General features: G+C 34.6%; 2 protein-coding genes across 2 annotated transcripts; one reads left to right on the top strand and one right to left on the bottom strand.

The window, feature by feature from the left end:
• The first annotated feature begins 2,972 nt into the window (after positions 1-2,972).
• On the top strand, positions 2,973-9,250 carry LOC142356680 (lactosylceramide 4-alpha-galactosyltransferase-like). The gene is made up of 2 exons (XM_075408507.1): positions 2,973-3,926; positions 8,586-9,250. The coding sequence occupies exons 1-2, from the start codon at positions 3,208-3,210 to the stop codon at positions 9,049-9,051; spliced, it is 1,185 nt and encodes a 394-aa protein (XP_075264622.1). The 5' UTR covers positions 2,973-3,207; the 3' UTR covers positions 9,052-9,250.
• A 5,162-nt stretch (positions 9,251-14,412) lies between these two features.
• LOC142356681 (sodium/potassium/calcium exchanger 3-like) lies at positions 14,413-17,582 on the bottom strand. The gene is made up of 3 exons (XM_075408508.1): positions 17,435-17,582; positions 16,895-17,068; positions 14,413-14,692 (listed from the first exon to the last, which is right to left on the bottom strand). The coding sequence occupies exons 1-3, from the start codon at positions 17,561-17,563 to the stop codon at positions 14,477-14,479; spliced, it is 519 nt and encodes a 172-aa protein (XP_075264623.1). The 5' UTR covers positions 17,564-17,582; the 3' UTR covers positions 14,413-14,476.
• Between the last annotated feature and the right edge of the window lie 2,482 nt (positions 17,583-20,064).

Here is a 20,064-nt window from a genome sequence, read left to right as displayed (position 1 = left end):
TAGTTGGCAGATCAATCACAGCTCAATATGAAGAATTTGAGATTTGCAATTATCCGGGACGTGTTGCACCTCTACCAAAAAATGCAAATACAGACAAAAAACAAAGATTAAATTACAAATTTGCAAAAAACGGGTGCCGATGCCGTTAAAACAATAAGTAATGCACTTAAAAACCTTAGATGTGGTCAAATTCATGTTTTTTGAACACAAACAAGAAAGTATCATGTGTCTGTTCCTAATTGTGATCAATGGGACTAAGTAACAAGTAATCAAAAAAGAGCAGAAAAGTGCAAAGTTAAAAACAACGTTTACACTTTGTTTTCAAAAGCATTTGATTTCAGAGTTATTTAAAATTTTAACTAAGAACAGAAGTCGTTAAATGGGTTCATTTATCCATCCATTGAAAGCCGCAAAAATTTGCAATTATCAAGAGTTTTTTTATTAGACTAAAAAGTAATGAAAAATAAAAACAAAAAAATGAAATCAGCTTGAGGACGGTAGTGAAGCGGCAAAACTTATATTCTGTTCACTGACAAATTGGATTTTTCAACAACGGTTTCTCTAAAACAACTTTTGGACTCTGCTTTAATGTCGTGCCTAAGCTGTCAATAACGTGAAAAGACCCAAAAAAAGAGCCTCAAGGTTGGAAAAAATTATCGAAATTTAATTGCCTTCGTGGAAACCCCAAGTGTCAGAGCCGAAAGTCGTAACTTTAAAATTAAAACCGCAATAGCTTTATAAATTCATTCCAAACAAAAACGATGTGACCTGGATTTTCTGAGCTCAGTCTGCAAGTTGTTCAAAAAATGGGAAAAACTAGGCAAAGCTCTGAATCCATTGTTTTTTTTCAGACAATATATTTTAAAAGTCACAACTACCATTAACTTTCGACAAAGAGTTTCAGATGAGTTTTCTTGAAACCACTTAGGAAACAAAATGGACATTTTGTAAGTAAGCCCTAGTTTGAATGGTCTCTTAACCTAAAAGAAGCAAAGAATGCGAAATTAATTATAAAAAAATTGACAAATGATTGCAATCCAAATTTTTTGGACTGTAAAAAACTGTTTTACTTAAACTAGACTTGCTTTTACTGTTCTTTCATTAGGAACTCGTAACTGTTGAGACCGCTATGAATAGGAATAATTTGCAAAAAAAATCAATACATCAAAAATGAATAATGAATAATTTCCTAGTATAACTCGCAAAAAGCCGGCAAAATGAAAATTCAAGAACACTCTAAGGGGAGGCACAGTTAGAACTATTAATCTTTGGAGTTTCCAAAGATTGTGTCAGCAGCTTTGATTTTTACGAATAAGGCAAATATAAACAGATAGGACTAAAGCAGCTATTTCGAGCCAAATTTGATAGAAAAAGACTGAGTTTGGAAAATTTTAGCAAAACATTTAGCCAATAAGATGAACCAACAACAATATCGTTAATAATTTTCACAATTTTTTTCAGAAAAAATTGAACAAAATTTGCATACATATAACGGTAAACAAGAACAACGGGAATCAGCCAAAAGTTCGTTTAATTTTAAACCGTAGAAAACCGTGGAAAAGACGAAATTCAGAACATATTTTTTTATTTCTATTTTCTTTACTGCACTGTTTTTCGATTGATACAACTCACAAACCTATACAATGAAGACATCGATCGGCCAAAATTGATTAAAAAACAATTTCGTTTGAATATATAGTTCTTACACTTCTAAAGTGAGGGGGAACAATAATTAATTGTTGATTACAAATTTTTCTTACAAAATTTTGTTCTGCAATATTTCATTTTTTGTTTGGAAAATCCTGTGATTTGAAAGTAGTTATTTAGTTGTACTTACCAAATTCATAGAATTTAAAATGCCATTTGTTATGCAAATGTGGCTCTTAGCAAATATATTTTGGGTTAACTATGCGTATTGGATCAATTAACTCTTAATAAACTTATTTTGGCTGTAAAAATATTTAAAATTTACAGCATGACATTATACGCAATAAGCTAAAATACCCAATGCCCTTTTACGCATTTTTTTTTCATTTGATCATTTCGTTGAACAATTCGAATACGAATTAGCAGTTAGTATTACAAGCGTATTTTCTCATATTTAAGTGAATAATTTAACCCTACATTCGGCTGTGATAGTTTCATCTCAGGTCGGTCCCCACGGGCCGCTGAGGCCTGACCATGGCCCAGGAAACATGGTCAACCGGATCACTCCTGCGAGGTTATGCGAGTTAAATTTACCCTTAGGTCACTCTGATTCAGGACTGATTTAACGTTTTACCATTGGATTGTAATGAATCAGTACTGAAAGGCTCTGACACGAGGCTCCGGTTACGCACAAATGAAATTCGTTAATGAAATTTGTTCCATAAATTGCCTCGCTTAGGTACCATTATGCTGAACAGTCAGTCATTCTCGTAATTTGAACAATAGATAAAAGTTTTGGCTAATTTTTACATTGGGTTTTTTGGCATTGGGTATTTTTTTCAGCATTTGAATTCGAAATTTCATACCGACTTTACCAATATAAGCTGAAATTGGAAAGCATCATTTATTAAATTAATTGCGCTACGTAATCGAAAATGCATTTAAATTGCCATTCCATAAATCTATATTTGTTTAATAATCATGCCACCAATTTTAGATTTTATTCCTGATTAAACAAAAAAGATTTAAAACACATACAGTAACGTAAAATCTACAGAACCATTATTACAATATATTCTGATGATATTAAACTCACCGCTTTAAAAAGAAAAGATTAAATGTGAGTTGAGTGTGTGTTTTGTATTGCTTTTTACCACAGTTTAAGCTGCTTTCAAGCCGTATGTACATTTATATTTAATACTCATTCATTTAGTAAAAATAATTACAAACTTTTTTTTCAGCAGAAGGACTCTGCATTTGTTTTTTGTCTTTTTCTTAATCGTAAACAGATGTAGTTATTCATCTGCACAGCAAAAAAAACTCAGTTTGAGATAGCTGAGATTTATTACGTTTTTTCTAGCTTATTTATTACCTTCAGAAAAATATAGCTATCATTTTTAGCCATTCTTTAGAATAATTTGTCATTCTTATTCCTGAATCTTAATTTGATTCGTTCATATTATTGATTTATTATTTTTTAAAACAAAAACTTCAATATTAGTTTAAATGTTTTACGTCAATGAGTTCTTAGAAGACATAATTTAACCGTTCGCCGAAATCATGCGTTTTTCGTCAATTTCAAGAAACTTGAATATAATTCTTTGTATTATAATTGTCATATATATCTTCCGCATTGCTTTCGATAAAGCACAAAAAGACCAAGACCGTGGAAAAACCCCAAGAAACATTCCCAAAGATTTCGCCCAACAACCCGCCCCGATCATCGAAAAAGTCCCGATAAATCAACAAGTAATTCCCGATATTAACATTCCTGAAAAACCCGAAGAAAACAGTTGCCCGCGCAGTATAGAGTTAAAAGAATTGGAAGAAAAAGATTTGCCCGATTTTCCGCTATTTTTCGTGGAAACGGCCAGACATTCTTCCCTCGATGCGCGGCAAGCTTGCACGATAGAGTCTGCGGTTCGAAACTCGGGCAGGTCGCCCGTCATTTTGATGTCTTCCCAATATTTGATTCCAGAAAAAAGCAACGCTACCTGTCAACTTTTGAACAAGTTCGGAGATCAGGTCAAGTTTTTCAAGTACGACTTTTCGGATTTTGTTAAAGGGACGCCCTTAGAAGCTTTAGTAGTTTCCGAGTTGAACAGAAATCAACAAATTGTGACACACGAAAGTGATATGATGCGACAGGTTGCAATTTACAAGTACGGAGGCATGTATCTGGACTTAGATTTTGTAATTGTCAAGAATTTGCTTGCATTGAAGAACTCTGTGACAATGACTAACATGGCCAGAAATTATGAAACAGCTTATAATAACAGGTGAGTAACTTTCGCAATTTTTTTGTATCGCAAATTTACCCAAATTTAGTAAATTTTGGGTGAAATTTACTAATAAGATATGCCAACCAATGCTTTGTGTCGATAAGCAAATGAGCAATTATACTGCAGAAATTCATATATTTGAATATTCAACATTTCGGGGTCAATATCCAAAAATAACGAGTATAGATACTCGATTTTTATGGGCATTTAGTTGTAAGCGTGTGCGGAAACGAGTTACACTAGGCTACCTTAGTTTAGAATGGCTTCATAATTGGGATATATGTGACTTTATATGAACCATATTTTTCCACTATTTTTTCACTTGATTCCAGATCCGCAAAATTTATCGAACTTTGCCTACTCAAACATTAGCCACGTAACGGAAAATACAGTGAAAACAGCTCACGTTAAGGGACCTAATACAACTGTTTGATTTATTATAACGGGAGAAAACTAAGACGTACTTTGGGTCTTCTTGTAGACAACAGATCCGACTGCTTTAATGTTCCAGTAAACTGCTTCAACTGCTAAAATTGATTATTCATGTGGTCTAATTACTTAAAATTCCTTTTGGAAACCAAATTGTGCCGAGACCGTAGCCTAGACCTTTCAAAAGACCATGTGCTATCAAAAGAGGGTGTGAATAGACATGCTGGGCACAAAAGAGCTATGAAAACAATTTTGCTAGACCTTATTAATCACTTGAAAGCTTGATCGACCCGAAAAGATACGTTGGAATTCTTCCCAAAACAAAAAGTTTGGCTGGAGTTGCGGTCGACCAGAATTAGGCACTGGTTTTTTACTCTGGCAATGCTAGAGCAGTAAAAATTGCGTCGAGCAAAACTCAAACCATAACATTTTTTTAACGGTCTTTTTTTCCTCAAAATAATGAACTAGAAAAAATGAGTCTACTCTATTGTCAACTTATGGGTTGGGCAGAAGTCTTTTCATGAGCCTCCAATGTTGCCTCAAAAACTGCCTCAAAAACAAATATGCTCCTTCATCTTTTCTGCCTCAAAAACAAATATGCTCCTTCATCTTTTCTGCGAATCCGAAGAACCATTAATCTATCAAAATTCTGCAATGCTTTTACAAAATGTTAAATCATAATTTTGGAAATGAAAACAACTGAATAACGCCACTTTTCAGCATGGCTCATGGAAGAAGGTCATTTCAATCAAACTACCTAGTTTTACTCAATCAAGTAAAGTGGAAATATAGTCCAGTTGCAATAATTGACTTATCTTAAGAACCGCAAATTTTTTACGACCTGTGGCAAGTTCTCAACAGTCTTTTTTGTTGGACTGCAGTGGTGCAATGCTGTTTAGTCTAGTTCCGTCGCTGCTTCAGTATGTGCAGCAGCAAAAGAAAGTAAATATTTTTTTCGACATTTGCTTAAAAGCAGACTTGTGGAAAGTCCTTTGCTCTACCCATGAAGAGATCAAAAAAGATCAAGCTTGACGCAAAAGGCCAATGAAAATACCATGTTTGAACCAAAGAATCCTATGAAGAGGCTTTTGTTCATGAAAAGACAATGCTCGACCATAAACATAAATTCCTATGGAAAGTTTTTTTGCCTAACCTAAGGTAAAACGTTTGCTGGTCATTAACTGAGAAATTTGACAGTGTAGTTTTGGTCAGTGTTTAACCCCGACCATACTCGATTATTTGGTCCTTTTAAGAAATACAGATTTGGACAAGAGGAACTCTTGTATCGATATATGTTGATTTTTGATTTGGATCTTTCTTTCTATTATTAGTTCCGGTAGTTGTTCTATGCAATAATCTATAAAAAAGTTTTTTTTTTATTCATGTCTAATTGACACTTTGTAAGTAGGTTGTCGATGCGTCAACTTGATCTGAAACTCAAAAGAATTTTCCCACACTTCCCGTCCTCCTATTTAAATGATTTGTTCCACTTCAATCGCAAGTTATCGTTCTACGAACAATTTGAAACTCAAATTTCATTGAACCAATTTTTTTCGATGTTCCGTGCCTGATTATTGTAATTGATTAAGCAGAACTCATATCCATTGTTTGTGATTTTTGCTAAAATTTTGATCTGTTTTGCTCAATCAATTTTGCGAAAACGGTAAAATTGTACAGCAAAACTTTCAACGGTGTTGCATTTAAAAGTTGTTGCATCGTTTGACCCACATTTTTCTTAGCTAAAATGTTGGCTAATTTTTTGAAAAATATGCGTTTTTCATCTCTCATTAGCAATTGCAACAAATATGCATTTTTAGACCACTCTGTCTTTGTTTACTCATATGAGAGCTTGTTTTGCCTCAGCATCCTGAGATAGTCAGAAATATGGAACAATCAAAATGCGACTTTAAATCGACATTTATCAGAAACGCATCAATTTTTGTTGATATATTCGTTTGCAAAGTATCCGACAATTAAGTTTAGCGACTTTAAATCGACAATTATCAGAAACGCATCAATTTTTGTTGATATATTCGTTTGCAAAATATCCGACAATTAAGTTTTTGAAACAATCAATTGTTCAACAGCCATGCAGCGATAGCAAGATCAGTTTTCGTCGTACTTCGGTTTTCTGCATTGAAAAAAATTGGGATTTCATCTTAGCTGTGTCTTTTTTAAGAGATTAATTTTTGCATTTTCCCGTACAGAAAACTCTGTTTTCAACTATAGGCTCCTTTCTTTAGAGGTGTCAATTATGTTCAAATGAGGCCCAATGAATGATTATTGTTTCTTAAAGCACTTATTGTGTTTATGGCTCCAACAATGTATTTTCGTAAATTTTCCATAAAGTTTTGATATTTTTCAGCTTTTGTTGATTTTTTAGTCTTCTGACTAACTTTGGGTTTTTGCATTTGTGCCCCCACAGCTTAAAGGGCGCATATTACGTGCAACCTCAGACGCACGTGCCACATTTTTACATAATGATTTACCTTTTAATGGCACGTGCTCTGTAACTGGGGGGCGCATAACGTACTGGGGGTTGAAACTGAAAAGATCTCTAAGTTTTATTAAACAAAGTTCCTAATAGCTATCTGGAAAACCAATAAGAAAAATCTAATCCTCTCAGTTGATATTTAATGGTAAAATGATTTTTCGCTAGTTCAATTCAAAGAATATTCCAGAAATCAATATTTATTTTTGTACATTGACTTATTTGTCAAAAAAAATTAGTTTTTTTGATATTATTTGAGACAAATGTTTGTTTTTAATAGGCCAGCAACAATGTACACATCAATTGTTGTCTAATTTCGGATTTTTACAATTCAAAACTTATTGGAATTGTAATGAGGCGCTGTCATCTTTTAAAAAAACTGTGCTTTCTTCTTTTTTTTTGTTGATTACAGACCAGAATTGCTTCAGATCACAACTCTTTTACTGACAAACGAAAATGACATGCAAACAAAGGCAAACAAACATACATTATAAATTCATCGAAAATCTCATTGGTTTTTGCCCTTAATGCTATGTTTGCGTAGCTTTTTTTTTAATGTTGAGTCGTTGGAGGTGTTCCGGAGTTCGTTGTTGTTTTTATAATTTCTTGAAATAGCCTCAGTAATGATATATCCTATTGGCTTTCCAGGTAGTAAAAATTTAATCTATTTACATTTTTTTAATTGAACTCTTAATGTTTTTTGTCTTATGATTTAAAAAAAGTTCTCAAAACAATCGAAAATTTTCTTTCCGGTTTGCCATTTCTTATTTTTTTTCTCTCATCTTGTGTCGTAATCTGAGCAAACAGAGAGGTTGTGTTCTCTTTAAAGTGAATTGAAAAATAATCTTCACTGCAGTTTGGTCATATAGTTAATGATTTTTTGGATTTGATACTACGAGTTTTTACATTTTTTTTAGCTTTTGTTTTAATTTTTAGTTTTGTTGCAGGTTTTCGAGGTTATCAATTCAGGTTTCACATCAATGATAAATAAAATAACAAAACAAAAGTGCCCAGAGAAGGCGCAGGTGCTCATGTTCAACGTTTTCACTACCAAAATTCTCTCAATTTTTTTTTTATTTTTGCCTGAGTTCAGTCTTTTTATAACTATTTGAGATTCTGGGTAATGGCAGATCTTAATGACTTCCTGGGCAGTTTTTTGCCAATTTGAAGTTCTTAGTTGATAGCTCATGATTTCTATGACTGTGTATATTTGTTTTTCAAAAATTATAAGCTTATTATTCTATTTTGCCCTATTTGCTTTTTGTGCACATGTTAGTTATGCTCAATAAAACAGGTCCCGTATCTTCTCATGTGAAAAGTAAGTCATTTTGCTATGCTAAGTTTTATTTGACGCTATTTTGACCTCGTCAGTAATTTTTTCAAAAAAACATATAAAGACACCTTGAGTTTTGGTCAGAATTAATGCTTGTTGTTTGTATTCTATTTTTCTGTTTGTCTCCTAACCTCTCTAATGGTATGTATCATCGGCCCTCTAATGAGAAATTTTTTCATTTATTTTAAAATTTAATTTGATTTTTTTTAATGTATACAACTAATAATTTCGAATAATATTTGATTTTTTCAAAATTTTCTAACTCTTCCTCATTTGGTAGATCATTTTGTCGAATATGTGAGCGGGGTCAGAACTTTATGCGAAAACGCACATTACCGAGTTTTCGTGTTTTATATAAAGATTAAATCAGAAATGTTAAATCATCATTTAAGTACATTTTCAGCGAATACTGCAACCCACAAGGCCCCAGTGAAAGGGGACACATCCAAAACGCTTTTGTAAGCTTCGAAAAACACCACCCACTTCCCTGGCTAATTATGGAAAAACTGGTGAAAGGGTACCACGGTGACCAACCCCGACACATGACTGGACCTTTAATGTCAACGGGTGCCATCACAGAATTGTACAAAACAAACAACCTTCGGGGTTATTCGACTTCAAACTTGACAGTTTTACCCACTTACAGTTTCTTCCCCTCGGGCGCAAATAGAGCCCACGAATTGTTCAACTACAAGAAGGATTTATCGCCCAAAGATTGGGATAATTTTTTCCAATGTACATATGCGGTGCATTTTTATTCCTATTTGAGCAAAAATTGGTCCATTGGGAAAAATCCAGCGCGGTCCGCATACGTGTATTTGGCGCCTAAACATTGCCCCGTTTCGTTCCAGTCAACGGAAAAGTTCTAGAACTTTCTAGAAAGTCATCTGATACTAAATTGTGGCTTCAACTTTTTGTCAAATGTTTATGATCTATTTTTTTTTCAAATTTTAGTATTGTTTTGAAACGAAATGTATATTGTGAATTTGTGTAGTTTCTTTTGGATATAAAAGTTTGTATAATTTGGAATTTGGATTTCTCTATTGCAATAAATATGTTTGACTGAAAGTTTCTTACCAAATTGGAAAACACATCTCTTTTTGAATCAGGCTCCCTTTCATAAACAAGATTGATTTTATAAACAAGATTGACTGACCTTGGATAACTTGGTGAGGCCGTAATACGGCACGGTAAAAGTCTAAGAAGGAAACCGCTCTTAGTTCTTGTCAAGTTTAATATATCACACAACAACGGCCGTATTAGGATTTTAAAGGTATCGTATTAAGGCCTTATCAAAATAAAAAGGGTATAAAAATGTTCTGTACTATGGCTTTAACAATATCAATAGAGTGCAATAAATAATGAAATTGCTCGAAAACTGTCGGAACTCTCTAGTCAGGTTTGATAAACCTTTTTTTTGCAGATTTTTTCATACTGAGCTTGGGAATTTTTGTGGCGGAGTGACTAAAATAGTAAGGAGAGTCGGGAGAGTTAGTAAGGCTGCGCCCTGTAGCTCGCCAAACAAAACAAAGTTAAGTTCTCCAAATTAACTTTGTTTGCGCCGTACAAAGTCTCGTAAATGCTCTTCGGCACCGTCTAAGTCTTGGTAAGTTTTCAATATTTAGCATAAGGTGGACAACTTAGGAATATTAAGTTTTGCAAAAATTTGCCAACCAATTTTATAATTTTTTTTAAATTATTGTTTAAAAATTGAAAAACTTTTCAAATGTTTTGCAAAATATTTGCAAATTATGATTTTTTTAATTTGCAAACGTTGCAAAATTTTAACAAAAGTTTGCAAAACTTAGAATAAACTTTCAACTTACGCCAACTAAAATTTTAATTGGAATAAAACGCAAATTTTTTCAATTTTTTTATTCTGCTGCTTCCTTACGATCTAAGTTGAGAAAATGAGGGATGTTCAGGTCTTGGATTTACTGTTCAAAACAGATGGAGGTTTATTGATGATCAGGTGCCTCAATGTACTCCTGACAAATGAAAGGAATGAGGTTCCTCCAAGTAAAAAAAATGACTGCAAGCGTAATCAAAAACGCAAGAAAGTAGAATAAAATAGACTCTCTCAGATTTTGTATCATTTCGTAAAAGTTGTAGAACACATTTTCTGCAAAACTTGCGTAGTTTGTTTTTTGTTTGAGCAAATTTTCGCAAAAACAACCATATCATAGAAAAGATTTACAAATTTTTGCGAAAAATAATTTAAATTATACCTCGGGTCGTTGATGGAGGACAATATACTAAGATATGATCTGGGAGCTTACTTTTAAAAGGAAAATCTAGATAGTCTTATGGGCGTCTCAGGAATCATTATCACCTTACGGATTGCCCGACTAACTAAAGTTCTAAGTCTCTAGTCTATTACTCTCCGGATATGAGTATTAGTAGACAGTGCAAGGGCCCTAATGCTAAAATCTGAGCTATAACTCAATCTTAAATCACGAGAGGAGTAGAGAGAGAGAGAGAGAGAGAGAGAGAGAGAGACAAAGAGAGAGAGAGAGAGAGAGAGAGAGAGAGAGAGAGAGAGAGAGAGAGAGAGAAATATACTTTATTGTTATATCAGGTCTGACTCCAATAGTAACCAGCTGGAAGAGTGTAAGGGATAAATGAAATAAATAGAAAGGGGAATTGTTCACATATTCAACCAATCAGGTTAGAGTATTTCAGATCATTTATTATAAAAATAAATCTTCGTTTTTTATATTGGATGTCAACCAATATTGACTCCAATACTACTTTGGAGACCAATGAAATAACAAACAAAATCTTGAAACTAAATTTAATGCATGGAAAATTCTCATTATGCTTTTCAGACTGAATGCAAAAGTTCTACCTCAAAACAAAAGAACAAAAATGAGAGAAAAGTAATAAAGACCGACTGTAAAAAAACGAAGGAAAGAGACAAGAGTTCAAAATGCGAAACAAATATAATTCTACTGAAAAATTACGAAGGAATACAGCCAGAATTAAAAGCTTGACGTAAAAATTTAGGCAAGATTTCATCTACACGCTATTATCTCACTTTTCTTAAACACGGAGTTGAGCTTAGAGAAGAAAAACTGAAAGCAAATTAGTGTTTATGTATTTAAAACTAATTTGGTGAAAACCAATCTGTCAGAATACTAAAAACAAAAAAATACGTTTTGCACAACCGCAAAAACTTTTTGAAATTCTGTGATTTCATTGTGATCAAATTCAAAACCTGCAGCCAAAGATTTGTGATTAGCTATAAATCTTTCAAAAACGGCTTATGCTTACATCTTCTACAGCAACTTTTTGTAGGTAAAATTAATTGCTTATTCACAAGTAAAAATAAGTTTTTGATCCTCTGATATCATTTTAAATGCAAAAGGAAAACAAATTAATTAAAAACTGAAAAAAATGAAATCGCTTTTTTAAATATATTTTTGTAAGTTTTACAGTAATAAAGAAGAAATGTTTTCACTTGAAAGAGACTCAAAGAATTCGATTTTCGCTGGACACAACAGAATGACAACATCAGAAAAAAAGTCCAAAATGAGTTGAAAGTAATCAAAAACCGCCAATTTCGACTCATATTTGCACACACAACGAACGTAAGAACAAACAGTTGTTATTATCTCAATGTTAAAACGTGCTTAGAAACTGCACCTCAATTATTCCCCACTATCTTCTCCCCTATTTCGGTAGTTTTTTTCTCATCGAATTCAAAATATGTCATTACCGAATATATGAGCAGTGGCAGTGTTCAATTTAGATTTCAAATCACTTCAGTAAAAAGAAGAAATGAGCAGACTATCTTGTGATAACAGAACGAAGGAAAAATAAAAAACATCAAATAAAATTAGAGTTTCTTGACAAAAAGAGTACTTATTATATTGATCTTACCAAACATTTTGCAACGTTGAGAATATTTTATAAATTTTGACCTTGGCTCAAAAAGGTGTACAAGCCATTGAATTTGAAAATCCCAATCCCTCGATAGCTTTTTTCCGTTTTTGGATCGTTGGGATGAAAAACTTGAGATCAGGTTTAGCTAGCATTAATCTTACCTTCATTTCACTAAACTCATAATTTTTGCTGATTATTGATCTTCAAAAATTTTGTCACTTAACTTTTGTTCTTGATGTCCTAACTTCTTCCTTTATGTATAAAATTTTTATTGAATATCTAGGATTCTCTATTCAAATTAAAATTCTCCTTTTACATGGCTATAATTTTTATTTTTGAGGAAGTTGAAAGAATTGCAAGAGATTTGAAATATTTGGATAAAACGGTAAAACAAAAAATCTGTCATTAGTGGCAAAATATCTAACCACTGAAGCTACGAAGTTTTAGGCATCCATCGACAGTTGTCAATGCTTAATAATTTTGAATCGGTAAATTTGCATGTTTTTAGATGTCATAAGAAACCACTTACACCGAGGACACACTCGCACTTGCTTTTCTTTTGCCATAGCATTGCATGCTAATCCGATATTTATCAATAATACCTAACTTATCCATTGTCCAACGAGTCCAATAATAGCTGTCTACTTCATTCCTCCACTCCTGTATTATGCTTTTCCTTGAAATTGATTTCGTTCTCCGCAATTTGATGACGTAAGCAAAAACTCTTGATTGGAATAAGTCAAAAAACTTGAGTAGCTTTTCTGGTATGTATCAACAATTAAAGTTCCCCATCTCAACAGCTAATAACCAAAAGACGAGCATCGTTGCTTTCTAACGGATGTTTTAAAAATTGCGCTTTCCTGATGAAGTAGCCGTTCTATGCGGGCGACAATTAAGGAAGCGTCTCTGGAAGCATCAAGCTAGGATCCCGGAAGGTCACGACCTGTTTTGGACTTGCCAAGACTTGGATTTAGAATTTCCAAGTCTTGGGTTTAGATTTGCCAAGTTTTAAATCAGACTTGGGTCCAGAATGACTGACCAAGTGTTAAACCAGACTTGGATTTAGTCTGCACAAGTATAAAAATTGACATCACCCGGGTCGAGGTTTTTGGGTAAATTTTTGTAAGAAATGCGGTGAATGCGGTGAATTTTTGTAAGAAATGCAGTGATTGCGGTGAATGCTGTGAAAATAAATAATTCACCGCATTTCACCGCATTTCTTACAAAAATTCACCGCAAAATTCACCGCATTTCTTACAAAAGTTCACCGCATCGACTTTTGTGGCAAAATAATGTAAGAAATGCGGTGAACGCGGTGAATGCGGTGAAAAAAAATAACTCACAAAATCTCACCGCATTTCTTACAAAATTTCACTGCGAAATGCACCGCATTTCTTACAAAAATTCACCGCATATGATTTCCAAAGTTTACTCAATCTGATTTAAATTCACAAGAAATTTCAAAGCTGTAAGTTACAGTTGGCGCAGTGGACTAAGAAGTGGAAGGCAAGCATCAAGGCAGAGGTTCGAAACCATGTGGTGACGATCCTTTTTTTTAAGAGTACTGAGAACGCGGTGAAAATAAATAATTCACCGCGATTCACCGCATTCACCGCAAAAAGATGTAAGAAATACGCGGTGAAAATTATTTTTTTCACCGCATTTCACTGCATTTCTTACAAAAATTCACCGCCAAACCTCGACCCGGGCATCATAATTCTGAACCAGTAACGAAATCACACTTGAAATTAGACTTCCGCAACCACTGAAATTGACTCGGCGTTAGCTCCGGGCTGTCTCAATTACAATTTATGTGTTGTTGTAAAGCACGTTTCTATGTAAAATATAGGCCATCCGCCTGGAGGGTGTTAAAATTATATGCCCACGAAGTGGGGGGGGGGGGAGAGATTATATCGGAAATATCAATTGATGTTAGGCAGTTTCAATTCAAGACAGTTCTCAACAGTTATCATCATAATACAAAGAGTTAAACTATTTACACATTGTCACAATGTTATATATGTACAGGCTTCATAAGTGTGTGTTTTGAAGAGACTAAATAATTTTGGCAGTTCTCCAGTCCAAAAAAAATATTAGAACAGCTTCCTCCGACGAGTGCTATAGACTATGATCTTTCAAATTTGATATTTTCACGCCGCCCATTGACTGACAGAAATCGATTGACACAATTTTCTTGGGTTTTTACTTTATGAACCACCCCCACCCCCACCCCCACCCCCATTATGGTTTTAGGTTATATGACCACTGAGCTTTGTGGGGTGGGGTTGGGGGGGGGGGGGGGGGGGAGGCTATAATAAAAGAAAATTTTATTAAATGGTACGCAATAAGTCTCTAGGGGGAGGAAACTGTTCTAGAACCCTTATGACTGAATTTAAAAGTACTGGTTGCCTAGCAACCGAAGCCCTCGTCACATGCAAACTCCTGCACAATTGAATATATGATGAACACAACATACATGGAGCAGAAACTGATGCCGACAACCCTGCTTAGCCGAAATCTGACGATGCCGAAGATTGTGAGGCAGATTAAGAGGACGAGGAAGAGAAGGAATCCAAATTTGACGTGAGGTATGAAAGGATTGTTGGGGTATTTGTCTTGCATTTCCTGAAACAACAATTCTAGGCAGCTCATAGTAATCTCTGATGTTCTGGCAACCCTAGTTTTGCGGTTGAAACGGATCCAGAACATTGTTTTGAATACGCTTACAGGAAAAAATGTAGATCTTGAATTTTTGCATAAGTGCCTGAAAAAATCTCCTACATTGTTCAAACTCAGTTGACATACTGGTGAATTTTAACATTATTATTCTAAGCTGCCGGGGTCTATTTGAAAAATTATTAGAGCTTTGTTGGAACCGTTTTTTGTTAACTTGCGAGCCAAGATGGCTACATCATTACAACAACTGGCGATAAGTTCTCCAAATTTCTTTTTAATTAATCCACATCTTGACCTGCAAAAAAAGTTTACACACTAACTTATCAATTGAATGACTGGCAAAGATTGGCTATAAAAAGACGCATTACTCGGGATTACAGACAATACCCCCCTTATCTGGACTTTAACTGGGCTGCCTTTAGGATATTTAATTTTGCTTTTTTTTACCATGACTGAGCACCCAGACCATTAATTGTCTCAAAAACATAGCAGAAGTCATCAAACCCGAGGCAGCGTCCCATAAAGACTTAGTTTTTGGTCGTTCTTTGGCGGTGTTATTGATAAATTTTTCTCTAAAAATAACAGGGCAAATTAGATTAACGCTCAAATTGTAGTCAAAACGCCGAAGATGATATCTATAGAAGTGAACAACAAAAATAACTGTAGACATGGACAAGGTTTATGACCCTTCTTTAGTTCTCTTTCGTTTCTTCAAAACTTCATTGCTCTATCCAATACTACGTTGAATATTAGATGGTGCTTCCGTTCTAAGCTTTATCAAGATTATCGTATCCGGGACTTGCATGATTACAGGTGCCAAAATAAGCCCGGGTTGATGTTTCTTCAGTTTAATACGAAGATCATATATGATTTCATGGTGACCATACACAATTTCTTGGTACGATCGTAGTATGAAACCAAAGAAATCATATATTATCCTAGTATGATTTCAAAGAAAACATATACGGTCCTAGTATGATTACCATGATTCACAGATCTTTTTTTCCTTGAATAGATTTTTTAACCATTTTTATCGATAAAGCATTCCTTATGTGATTCCCTGGTATCATTTTGTTATCCGCCAAAAAAACCTGCAGCGTAATTCTTATCTCAAACTTCGGTGCTTTATGAAAAAACAAGTATAATTTTATGACGAAACTTATCATATTATCGGAAGCCAGTTTATACCTATAAATGCTCATTCCTTAGGAATATGCACATTTTTCTGCAAGCAAGTTCCATATTTTTTTAAAATAAGTATTAAGTCCAAAGTGATAGTTTTAGTACACCCAAATGGTCATTTGTGGACTGCACATACAATATAGTGATTTTAAATGCCCTCTGACTACATTATATGGAACATTTTGACGATGTCAATGTTTTATGTTCCATATATGACCTTTTATGAATTCCAGGAATTTTTTAAATTTTCCAATAAAATGAAAGTTACACAGTTTTTCGGCTTTTAAATTTCTTGTGTGACATTTGTATGATTTCCAAGAAATCATATATAGTCTTTGTATGAATACTAAGAAATCATACAAATCATATATGACCTAGCATGATTAGTAAGAATCATACATATATGACCTAATACGATTACTAGGAATCATGTATGAAACCAAAGAAAGTTCTATGATTGGTGACCTGTAAACTTATTTCCACATAAAAGTTACTTTCAAAAGTCGGGTTCGGAAAAACCCACGGAAATACCCCCCCCCCCCCCACTTGTCTAAAAGAGCTGCACAATTAGAGCTTGGTTATGCCACCCGGGCCATGGCCATTTTCTGGTAGCCCGTGGGACTTGATATGAAACTATCACAACCGAATTAATTATCACGATCGAATTTCAATTTTAAAGGTGGGTTTATTTCCATGGGGTTTTATCTTCTATCTAAAATTAGACGTTCTTTTTTTTCTGTGGGGGTTTTCCTATCTAAAATTTGGTGGGTTTTTCCATGTTTTTTTCCTAGACCGAGTATAAGTAAATAGCGTCCACTTTCGCAAAGTGTTAAGATAATAACTGGAAAACAGCTCCAAAACTCAGTTAACTAACTCTAAAGTTCGGTACCAGTGAAATTTGTGATGATATGTTCAGTTCTTGCAACTTCTAACAAACACCATAAAAGGCGGAGGAAGTATATGACTCACGTGTAAATGTTCTTCTTCAATGAGGAATATTGTGGCTCCCTTGTCTGCCAGGATCCTGATGACAGAAGGCAGTCCGATTCCGAGGTTGATGTCGAACACGTTGCTCCCGATAGCATTGGATACTGCCATGTCTCCGAAGCCATCTCTCGCCACTATCACTGAACTGAGAGCATCCTGCCAACAAAATAACAATAATTTTCCTACCCAGGTTGTTGAAGTGCTCGTTAATGGTGCGACAATAAAAAACGGGGTTAAGGGGGGGGGGGGTTGGTTATAACCGTGTCGAATTTTTACCCCAAAAAGATGTAAGATTAGGGTGGTAATCGGGGGAATTTTTAGCCAAATCCCCCTCAAAACTCTTACATCATTTTGGGGGGTAATGGGGGGTAATTCGATGCAAGAGTCGGGGTAATGGGCAATTTGGGGGAGACAATTTTCTTTGAAGTGCGCCTTCATAACACAGCCTAGCTCCATATTGAAGGCCTGTCAAAAGTCTGATCTGGGGAGGTTGAAATCATTGACAAAGGATGTTGGTCTTACAGGTACACTGGTTCCGATGGCGACTAATATCAATCCCATGACGAAACTGTCGATGGTCATAGAACAGCCTGCCCTGCCGACCATGAAGACCATTGCAAAACTGCACACTGCAATCCACACTACACTCATCACAAACGAGACTATGAAGTACTTCCTAAACAACACAACAACTAATAAACAAACAATCAAACAAAACAACTTTAAATGTAACAATTTAACTTTAAAGAAAAATTCCAAATTTCAATTTCATGACTAATGATTTCAGTTTCCCTAATGATTCAGAAACCTCTATCGTGTAAGATTTGAGAAAATTCAGGGATCTATTCTGTTTCCCCCCCCCCCCCCCCAGCTTAGTGGGCTTATATTTTTTTACGCCCCTAGGCGCACGTGCTATTTTTTTTACATAGTAACGTGCTATATAACAACATATAAATTGTAACTGGGGGGCGTAAAAAACACGGGGGGGGGGGGGGGGGGGCGTAAAAAACACTGGGGGGGGAAACAGAATAGATCCAAATTCTGACAGATCTTAGAGGCTAGAAACATTCAAGGTCATCCATCTTCATAAAAGATCTCACAAGACGCAGTCATCTTTACCCGATATGTATGAAATCTTCTGATAACGTTCTCAGTAACAAAAAATATTGAAAACATAACCGACTAGTGTCTAGCAAGTTGCTCTCAAATGACCGGTGAGTAGTTGGCTTCGTTAGTAGCCAGATTAGGCTTAAGGAGGCTATCATTAGGGGGTACATTAAGGGGGCTGTGGAGAAAGCGGGTCTGAAGAGGGAAGGAGAAGGTGGAAGGGGTTGAGGACGAGAGTCAAAATCGCCAAAACTGCACTTAACATCATGATTTTGTTTTCTCATCAGCTTCAGTGAGTTGTACACTTAGAGATCCTCTATAAGTGCTTCTCAGCAATGTAATACCTCCGGTTTTTACATGTTTATCCCGTTTTTGAGAACTATCAGGCAAAAAGTTGGTGTCACGAAAATTCGCTTAGAAAATGAAGACAAACAGCAGTAGTATAATTGCTGCTACAAGTTTTGTTTAAGAACAATTGAATAGAAGGATTTTCCTTTTAACAAATTTAGCGGTTATGAATAGAAAATTAAAGTGATAATCAGTGAGTAACTTTTACATAAAGGGACAACATTCTAGAAGGTTGCATTTCTTCCTGATTTCTGTAATCAAAATTTAGAAAATTTTGAAATCTACTGTTCTGATAATTAGACTGAATAAAATGAGAATTTTGTACTTTCAAAACTTAATGGTGTGGATTTGAGCCCGACGACCGGACAACTTTTATTGAGACGTCGGTTTCTTTCCCGACATACCCGCACTATATTTAAATACAAAATTTTGTGTGTAAATTTTGCGAATTTCTGGCTATAAAAGATCAAAGGCTTTCGATTAATTAATTGATTTCTCCAGAAATGGGATTTAAAAAATAGCTCTGACATATGCGACTGAAGCTGCAAAAATTTTGACCATAGTGTTCAGACTCTAACACATTTGAAAAAGATTTATATAGAAAAATAGCCGACGAAATTTTTCGTAAAATCAAGTTTGAAAACAAGTGGAAACTGTTTTTATCAAGTCTTTTTTATGCAGAAAAGTATGCATAAGACAGATATTGAATGGATCGCAATCAGATCATTTGTGGATAAATTTCAGGCTAATACTTTCATTAACGATTTTAACCAATTTTATAATTGAGACCTTTTTTCAATGGAACTCAAATGAAACTGTCGTGTGACAAAAAAGCTATTTGATTATCAGCTAACGTGGACTTGTTCTCTATAATGGAGATGAAATTCGAGATTCAAAATTTAGCAAAACATTGTGCTTTTGAGATTAACTCCAAGAATTTCAAAACTTCGAACGAAGAAGAGTTCGACCATGTGTTGACTGACTATGAAAAATCTGTTTACGAGGTTCCACCCAAAAAAATAAATCATATATAGCAAGGGTTTTTCACAACAGTGTTAACAGTAAATTTTAATAATTTTTTTACTGCTTTTACGATGGCTTACCATAACTATTTTACAACGGCTTGCATTTTTCAAAGCCTCGCATTCCTCAGGATGTGAGATTGAAGTGATGCTATTGTTTTTCGGACTGATTATTCGGATAGACAGTTCAGCTACATGCAGTACAGTTTGTTTGATTGGGCCACTAAGAGGGGGAAGCAAGCTTGATGCAAGCCGGATATCAAAGGTTTCTATATGCATTGTTTTTTTATAATCCTATATAACATCTGTATACTATTAATATTTTTTTAGAGTCCAAAGAAAGTCTTTTAAAGTAAACGCAAGTCAAGTTTATCGCCTGGCTCGACAAGTTATCAATAGAATTGAATACTCTAGTCAAATGTTTACTTGAATTAACTTTTAATTTTCGCATAGATACCTTGATCAAATTTGATGATTTGTCATTGCTTCGACAAAATAATCGGTGTTCTGAGTAAAAATACACAATAAATAATTGAAATCGGAGAACATAATAAAAATAGTTAATGCAAATAGGGGGAAAAGCAATTGCCACGTATGAGAAGGGGTATGGAGGCTGCGGTGAATGCGTTCATTCGGTCCGTATTTGGGTTGAATTTGGTGAAAAACTAAATTTCA

The sequence above is a fragment of the Convolutriloba macropyga genome, unplaced genomic scaffold (assembly GCF_964194025.1).
Source record: "Convolutriloba macropyga unplaced genomic scaffold, txConMacr16.3 SCAFFOLD_2355, whole genome shotgun sequence".
NCBI lineage: Eukaryota > Metazoa > Xenacoelomorpha > Acoela > Convolutidae > Convolutriloba > Convolutriloba macropyga.
Note: the sequence above shows the minus strand (reverse complement) of the source record. Positions and strands in the feature narration are given on the sequence as shown.